We start from the raw sequence: 8,700 nt of genomic DNA on the forward strand, positions 1-8,700 counted from the left end.
TGTTGATGATTCAAGGAAAGTGCTCAATCGGATATGAGTATCTTGTGGGTTTGAAATTTTTGTAGTCTTCTAAAAACTTCTGGATCTTCACTTGATGTTCTTTTTCTACTTTATCATAAGTATAGAAACGGTAGAGAGCAAAGACAGCAAGTAGTAATAGAAATGAACCTAAGGTGACACCTGTGTAATAAACATGTGTGAGTCAATAGTTTACATCTCCCAAATAAAAAGAATTTTGTATGACCAAGACAACTCACCCGTGATCGCTAACTTTGATAATGCACCTGTTAAAGATTTAACATAATTAGCTTCTCATTCTACATTTCCCAAAGAAAATATATCTTTCGCCTAAAATTTTCTTGCTAATAGCCAAGTTATATTGAATTTAGACCCCTTGAGGTCAATAGGGCTAAAGGTACTGTGCAGTGAGTTAGCATATGCTTATCAAACATTTTATTTTATTTTTCGGTGGAAATGAATGCACGTAGGCTTGAAAACTGTACATGAAGAAATTGAGTACAAAGGTGGAAATTGGAGAGAAGACAATACCTTCGAGGAAGCATTCGGTTTCTAATGCAGTGCTATTATTCTTCAATCTGCATTTCTTGCCTCTTGCTTCACAGTGTCCACATACTCGTCTAGACCATTTCAGTTCAAGATTTTTCTCATCATCACCGAGCACTCTAGTATTTGGAATTGATCGAAGAGTATACATCTTTGTACAAGATGATAGGGGTAAGTCCATGAGGTCATCACGTTTATCGAAGGCATAAACCTGGTGTTTTTGGCTACTAAGACAGAGGATAAACCTGAATTTTACTTCTCTTTGGGAACAATTGAAGAAGACAAAGTCTGTAAGGCCAGTTGAGGAAGATTCCCCTGAAGACAAAGTCTGGTCTTCAGGGGAATCTTCTTCGAAATGGAAAGGCGAGGAAGATAAATTGAGTCTCCTAAGCTGCTTTGGAATACAATGAGCTGGATCGTATAATTGAAGTACATGAGATTTGTAGTCAATCCGTTTGACAAAAAGCTTGACTGAATTCGGCAGCTCAACCACTGTATCGTTTGTATCAGTGCAGGAGAAATTAAACCCAGGATACCCACAGTGCTCTGGCTGACTGTTAACCCGGAAGGGAAATCGGATGACTGGGCCACGAGCTCCACACGGGAATTCAGCACACCCATTACTTTGGCATTCTCCAAGGTCTATGATGAAAGCCACAAACAACAACAAGAAGCATGAGAATTCCATTTCTAAGCAAAATATCCAATCTCTCTGCTCTGGAATGCTTCCCAGAGATATATAGCTAGGCTTTCTCCAGTAAATTTCGGATGAACTTCTCTTGGACTTAGAGTCTTGGACTTGCGTAGTAATGGTGACTGTATGAACCGGCTGTGGTCCCAAATGTATTTCAATAAATCCGGATGTGGTCCCGTTTGGCAACCGACGGAAGAGAGATTTCTTGGACGGTTTCTGTAGCTTATGGAAAAAGAGAAGCAGAGTACAGCAGCGCCAGTCTTCACGTGAACATGCAGGCTTTTCTATTTTGTTTTTTCGACACCATTTTGAAAAAGTACGGCTGCAATTATTTCTTTATTCAGAAGGGCAATTATTTTTTTCCCTCCCACAAATTATTTACAGGAAATCTTTTTCAAACCGGCTTCTCTGCTCTCTCACTCTATGCTAGTATCTCCATATCCATGGTTAGAGGAATGCTCTTCCCTGCTGGACTCACGGTCCTAATTGTTGTTCTTGTCCTAGCCCATGAAGTTTGCAGTGCCAAGGATAGTCATCATCACTCATGTCCTCCTTCTTCCTGCGGAAATATTCAGAATATAAGCTATCCGTTTCGGTTGGAAGGCGATCCACCAATGTGCAGAGATCAAAGGTATAATCTGTCTTGTGAGAATAACCAAACAGTGTTATACTTATATGCTGGAAAATACTACGTACGGGAAATCGATTACGGTATGTACACAATCCGAGTTGTAGACGCAGATATGAAGAAAGACAAAACCTCCTTCATCCCTCGCTATTTTCTAAACCGCTACAATTTCAGTTCAGGGGATCCATATTCCTTACGTTATCCACATAACATATATGTCCTTTGTGATAGTGGTCAGTACCGGCCGATAGGGTACCTTTTGGGTTGGTACGATGTCGGTATGCGAGAAACGGGTTTGGTTTGGGTGAAGTGTGAAAAGCCAATGATTTCTTATCACTATTTGGATACGTCTACATGCTTGAGTAATGGGGGAGTGAATTCCTCCAACTCTTCTCTATTCCATTCCAAGAGCTACCGATATGTTTTATATTCCGACTATATATCTCTAGACGATTTGGGGGACTCTTGCCAAATAGAGCAAATGTTTCCGAAAGCGTCGCATAGTGGTTCCCCAATTAGGTGTTCAGACGTTTACGATCGAGTGGCCGATGGTTTTAAGCTTTCATGGGTGCAAGTTCTGTGTCAGAACTTCAGAGGAGATGACAGTTGCTACCTCAATCACGCGAATTTCCCTGCTCAGTGCCCCTATCCCAGTTCTAAACTATCCGAGATTCTTGGAAAAGGTAAGGTCTCTATCTCACAAAATTGTTTCAGAAAATTATTTAATTCACCTTTCAATTAATTATTAATTTTTTTATTTTTTATTTTTATAGCTATTGAAGTCGTTACCAAAACACTGCTACCGCAGATCATCGGTAAGATCCTATATCTCTCTTTTGTTTTCTTTTAGCATATCATTTCTTAAACTGTGAAGCATGGAAATAGTTTCAACGTGCAAACAAGATGAATATTAATAGCATTTACAAGAAAAAGACAGTTAGTTATACATTGTAACTATATTTCCAACTAAAATAAAAATGCTATTTTTTTTTTTTCGAGTTTTCAAATGCTGATGTTATTCTTTCTTTGCCAAAGCAGAAGACATATTTTTTGAGCAATCCGGAGAAAATGGGCCAGACTATGATCGTAAGGTTTCTATCTCAAAAATTTGTATGTGAGGGGTGGGGTTAATGCCAATCGCAGCATAAATTTATCTATTCACATATATATGTGCAAATTAAATAGTCAAACTAGCTCAACCCAACTTAAATCCCAAACATGTAAATTCTAACGTTTATTCTTTAAGCATGGCCAAGGGGAAAGTTGTTTATGGGATTTTATTAGACTTAAACTTTTCAAATTATTTAAGTCACTTTCTTCATTAATTAAGTAATTTATATTTTTCATATTTATTGCAGTCACTTTGGGAAAACTAGGGATAATCATGATCACCTATGGCGGTAAGAACCTTTCATCTTCTTTAAATTTTTTTTCCCCTTTTTACTTAATTAGCGGATAATTCGTTCGACTGTGAAACACGAAATATTTTGAAATGAAGGCAAGATGAAAATATTATTCACATGAAAAAGAAAACAAAATTTGTGATTAATTATACGAGGATTTAGAAAGGCAGCAGGTTGAGATGAAATAAATAAGATGCTGACAGTAGGTCATCTACATTTTGTTTTCTTATAATTTATTTTGACAATGTTCTTTCATAGGACTATACCTTGCAGCAAGAGTTGTATTGTTGATTCCCTGCGTGATTACGTTTTTGATATATAAATGGCGTAGAAGGCATTTATCGATGTATGATGCTGTTGAAGAATTCTTGCAAAGTCACAATAACCTCATGCCAATAAGGTACTCTTATTTTGAAATTAGGAAGATGACCAAAAATTTCAAGGACAAACTAGGCGAAGGAGGCTATGGCACTGTATTTAAAGGAATACTTCGAAGTGGCCGACTCGTAGCTATAAAGATGTTGGGTAGATCCAAAACTAATGGACAAGATTTTATCAATGAAGTTGCAACCATTGGAAGGATTCACCATGCTAATGTAGTGCAACTCATTGGTTTTTGTGTTGAAGGATCAAAACGAGCTCTAGTATATGAGTTCATGCTTAATGGCTCCCTGAATAAATACATATTTTCCCCAGAAGAAAGTACCCTGCTAAGCTATGACCAAATGTTTGATATAGCTCTAGGAGTGGCTCGTGGAATTGAATATCTACATCAAGGATGTGCCATGCAGATTTTGCACTTTGATATCAAGCCTCACAACATTCTTCTTGATGAGAATTTTACTCCCAAAGTTTCCGACTTTGGCTTGGCAAAGCTATATCAAGTAGATGATAGCATTGTCTCTTTGACTGCAGCAAGAGGGACGTTAGGATATATGGATCCTGAGTTGTTCTACAAAAACATTGGAGGCATTTCATACAAAGCTGATGTTTATAGTTTTGGAATGTTATTGATGGAAATGGCGGGTAGAAGAAGGAATGTGAATGCATTTGCAGACCATTCAAGCCAAATTTATTTCCCTACTTGGGTGTATGACCAATTGCACGACGGAAAGGACATAGAAATGGAAGATGTTACCGAAGAGGAAAAGAAAATAGTTAAGAAGATGATTATGGTTGCATTATGGTGTATACAGATGAAGCCTAGTAATCGCCCTTCAATGAACAGGGTCATAGAAATGCTTGAAGGAGAAGTTGAAAGCTTACAAATGCCTTCCAAACCTTTCTTATCATCACTAGAGAGCCCCATGAGGGATGCTGGAGAGGATTCAAATCAAACTTGCTCATCAATTCAATCAGAAGAATCAAGTCAAACAACTTAGTTTTAAATGCAAATTAAGTGATATGAGTCTCCTCAATTGCATTCCCATTAAATAGGGGCAATTAGTGTTCTCATCTATATTTGATAGCACAAAGATGCTTGATGTTTATGTGTAGTAAATAAGATCAGTTCCTTTGATTTATGATAACTTGCCTTATTACATCATTTCTTTTGTTTGAAGTCTATTTTCTCATATTTAACAAATGAATTCAGTTTCAGTTTGAGAAGGTATGGTGCTATTCTTCTCATTCCCTGCGTTGTAAAATTGGCATATCACAATTCATAAGTTTTTGTTCTAAACGTTGATGAGAATGAGCTAATTGAGCAACTGTGTTTTCAAAGCTTTGGAAGTATAGAGTGTTTAAACAAAGGTTAATTAATGTTTAAAGTCACCCAAAAAAGCTTTGGATCTGATGTATGTGTTGGGTGTGCATTGATTAATATGCTTGTGACAATATTTAAATTTTAGCACATAACATGCTTGAGAAAACACCGGAGAAGAATGAGGTTACTTGGACTTTGCATTTGGGGTACCCAATTAAGAAAGGCAATAGATTTTCATTTGGATACAATTTTGAGTGGTTAGGTACCATCTTAATTGGTTTACTCTTAAGTGCATTTTTATCAGCTTGGGTGGAGTCAGAATTGTTGTCCCTTGGGCAATAATTGCATTCTTGGGTTACTCTAGTGGGGTTGGCTTTAATGCTTGCGTGTGTGGCGAATAAATTTGTTGTGATTCAAGGAATAAATTTGCTCAATCGGATGGTAGATCAAAATTTCATGTCTAGATATGTATCAGAGCATATGTTGAGAGTGAAGGGAATTATAAGGAAGTTTGGAACTTCTATTTAAAATGATCAAGGACCTTTTTTTGGCAAACCACCCTTTCTAGTGTCCTTGAGGCGTATACAAAATCTTTCTGATTTGTGTATGAGTGAGCAAGTTTATATCCACATAGTGAAACTACTTCTTACGGCAATTTGCCTTGAAATTCTCTTATTAGCATATATGCACGGTCTGACATAATGGAAGATGCTTGAAAAGCTTTTGATGCTGCTTGAGAAGAGTTTTATTTCTTACAATACGATTGTTCATGGTTATGCTAAAAGTTTGAAATCTGAAAAAGCGTTTAACCTTCTTCATGAAATCAGAGGATACAGAAATCAAGGCGAGAGCTTTCCCATTTGGTAGCCTCTCGAGTGGAGCTGCTAGATTGGTTGCGATTGGTAAGAGCAAGTAAATTCATGCCAGGGTACTAAAAACAGGGTTTGTGTAAAGCGAATGCATTTGTAAGGCTTTGGTCTCCATGCGTTGCAAGTGTTGAGAGATAGAACCTGCTTTCCAAGTTTTGAAATCCACTTATAAATGGATTATTTAGAATTTTTGTTTTCGGAGAGCATATAATTCTACCAACATGATTTAGGTGTTAGGATTTTACATACCAAAAGTGTAATTTTAAATCTAATTACAGAAAATATATCATTTGGAAATGCAATTGCAATTTAAAAATGTAAAAAAATAAATATGCATTTTCAAATTACACTATGTTTGATTCAACAAAAGCAAGAAATTCCAACACGTGATCAACACCACCAATATTGGAAAATGGGCAATATTTCAAAAACCAAAGGACATGAAACTAATCAACTAATAATAATAATAATAATAATAATAAAAAGGCTTACATATCTACGAATCTTTTTTTAAAAAAATTCTTTTATAAAGAAATGAGGAGATTGAAGAAAATACAGGCTTCGTGACTTACCTGACACTAACATAGAATGTCAACAAAGATTTGTGTGTGCATGCCACATTTTTCAGGCAGAATATGGTTCATGAAAGAGACTAATCAGCCCCTGTATGACCAAAAAATTGTAGCGTTGTGGGAAAAATTGTTCATCAATCTGTTGGCGTGGAAATTTGTCTAATCTGCAAGAAACAAAGTACTGAATAAATTTGCTGCAGAATTTGTTTCACAATGAACTGTGCTTAACGATAATAACAATATTCTAAGTTATGCAGAGGTAGAGTACTAAAATTGCAATCTTTATTTTTCAAATGTAGTTAAAACTGCTTTTTTATAAACAATGGATCAAACACAAGCGCCTCTGGAAACATCATATGACAAAGCAGATAATGCAGAGGATGCTACAAAACTAATAGTGAAAGCCCTTTTGGTGTTTTTCAGGAGAATGAAGACTCTTGAAATTCAACAATATTTGAAGAGACGGTTTCTCAATAAATATGTTTTTAGGGTCATGATATATGACTCTAGAAGCCGTATAAATGCAAAGCTCTCTAGTGTGATGAAAAATAGAGATTTGAATTGGATGCCAGATAAGTCAAAAGAGCTGGTTGCAATTCAAAGCCGTTTGTCTCTAGTGGATTTGGGTGTTCATAATATGTCTATTTGGCAGCCTTCAATGAACCGCAAATATTCTTGTAGGGACACATGGGAGGCTCTTAGAGAAAAGTTTCCTAAAGTTGGATGGCATAAACTAGTATGGTTTTCTTTTCCTATTCCTAAACACTCTTTCTTCCTATGGCTAGCTATTAGAGGGGGCTTTTTTTTTTTTTTTTTTTTTTTTTAATTTTAATCAAAGCGGAAGAGGGGGAAAAAGGGAATAGAGGGGGCTTATATACTGTGGATAGGTTACTAAGTTGGGGTATGGTAGGGGATATGAAGTGCTTATTTTGTCACCATACTATTGAAAGTAGGGAGCATTTTTTTTTTAGTGTGATTGGAGTAAGTGGTTAGAGAGAGAAGTGATGCTTAAAAGTTTGGTTAGTCCTATTTGCCTGGATTGGGATGAGGTGGTGAGGGAAGGCATGAAGGCATGGAAGGGGAAAAATTTGCAATGCACTATGTGTAAATTGGCTTTTGGGGCAATTGTGTATCACATACGGAAGCACCGGAATAGTATTCAATTTTGCAATAAAGTGAATTTTGAGAAGCAAATATTATAACTTATTTGTTGGGAGATTAGTACAAGAATCATGGGATAGGGGAAACGAAAATTCAAGCATATTGTTGAAAATGCCAAGATTTGTGAGAATTAGAGCATTCCTTTGAGTATCTTTGTTCAAAATGGGTGACGAAGGTCTTTTTTTCTCTTTGATAGGTAGTAGTATTTTTTTTAGCTTGTGATTTTTTTTTTTTTTTGGTGTATGAGACCATTTGTAATTGTTTTCATTTGGGTTTGGTTTCTTGTTGTTTGATGTAAAGAACTGTGTTCCAGCTTTATTGTTGGTGTGTTTTAGTGTTTTGCTTGTGTTGAAATGAAAATTTTATTCATTAAAAAAAAAAACAAAAAAAGAAGAAAGAAAAGAGACGGTTTCTAGAGTTGGTGATCGAAAGGACACAATGTAATTAATGAGAAACTGATCCAAATGAAGATTTCAATTTTCTTTTTTCCTTTTAGTTTTCTTGGACTTTGTATATTCTTTTGAGCCTCTTTATCTAAAGAAGTTGCAGTTGCTCGAGATTAGATATGACTTGTTATTCATAATAAGAGAATTTTCTGAGGAATTTTGTTTGCTAATGAGTTATCATTGTTGGCAGCAAGCTGAACTTTTATCAGATCGCTTTGGTTAAAACTGATATCAAGTAGATACTTAATCCACCTGTTAAATTTTTAGTGCTACTACAATGTCATACTCAACCAGGAGATGACACTTTTAATAAAATTATTGATTATAAATTTAAGAAAAAAGATTTTAAAAAAATAATTCATTGGACCACTATTCAGCTAGGGCAATTTTAGAATGTTAATTTCCATCCCATCACAACAAAAGCCCACACGTTCTCATCCAATGACTTCAGAAAAGATTGAGATTGTGCCTTGACAACAAGGGTCAAAAATACACTCAAAATGTTAGTTCAAAAGGAGTGAACCTTGATAATAATTGAGAGGATCATATTCAAACCCCAATGCACCACACAAGCAATAATGAAATAAGATAAAATAAAATGCTACAGTGAAAGGAAAACTACAAGGATAATCACCCAAACAATCAACACCACATTTTT

At 35.8% G+C, this 8,700-nt stretch overlaps 2 protein-coding genes across 2 annotated transcripts in view; one reads left to right on the forward strand and one right to left on the reverse strand.

Moving 5' to 3' along the window:
• LOC132174654 (PR5-like receptor kinase) overlaps positions 1-4,810 on the forward strand; it is a gene marked incomplete in the record, with an annotated part of 24,045 nt that extends 19,235 nt beyond the window's left edge. Inside the window, 5 exon segments of the mRNA XM_059586291.1 lie at positions 1,881-2,569; positions 2,660-2,701; positions 2,925-2,972; positions 3,245-3,286; positions 3,548-4,810. Coding sequence (XP_059442274.1) covers positions 1,881-2,569; positions 2,660-2,701; positions 2,925-2,972; positions 3,245-3,286; positions 3,548-4,671 — 1,945 coding nt within the window.
• Positions 42-1,787, reverse strand: LOC132174661 (putative RING-H2 finger protein ATL21A). Its single transcript, XM_059586299.1, has 2 exons — positions 550-1,787; positions 42-284 (listed from the first exon to the last, which is right to left on the reverse strand). Exons 1-2 carry the CDS (start codon positions 1,250-1,252, stop codon positions 211-213), a joined length of 777 nt encoding a protein of 258 aa, XP_059442282.1. The 5' UTR covers positions 1,253-1,787; the 3' UTR covers positions 42-210.
• Positions 4,811-8,700: the final 3,890 nt, after the last annotated feature.

The sequence above is a fragment of the Corylus avellana genome, chromosome ca3 (assembly GCF_901000735.1).
Source record: "Corylus avellana chromosome ca3, CavTom2PMs-1.0".
Taxonomy (NCBI): Eukaryota; Viridiplantae; Streptophyta; class Magnoliopsida; order Fagales; family Betulaceae; genus Corylus; species Corylus avellana.

Coding starts and splice junctions, on each gene's coding strand:
- LOC132174661 (XM_059586299.1), bottom strand. CDS start 1,252: ATGGAATTCTCATGCTTCTTGTTGTTGTTTGTGGCTTTCATCATAGAC. Junction 285..549: donor AACCGAATGCTTCCTCGAAG/GTATTGTCTTCT, acceptor AATCTTTAACAG/GTGCATTATCAAAGTTAGCG.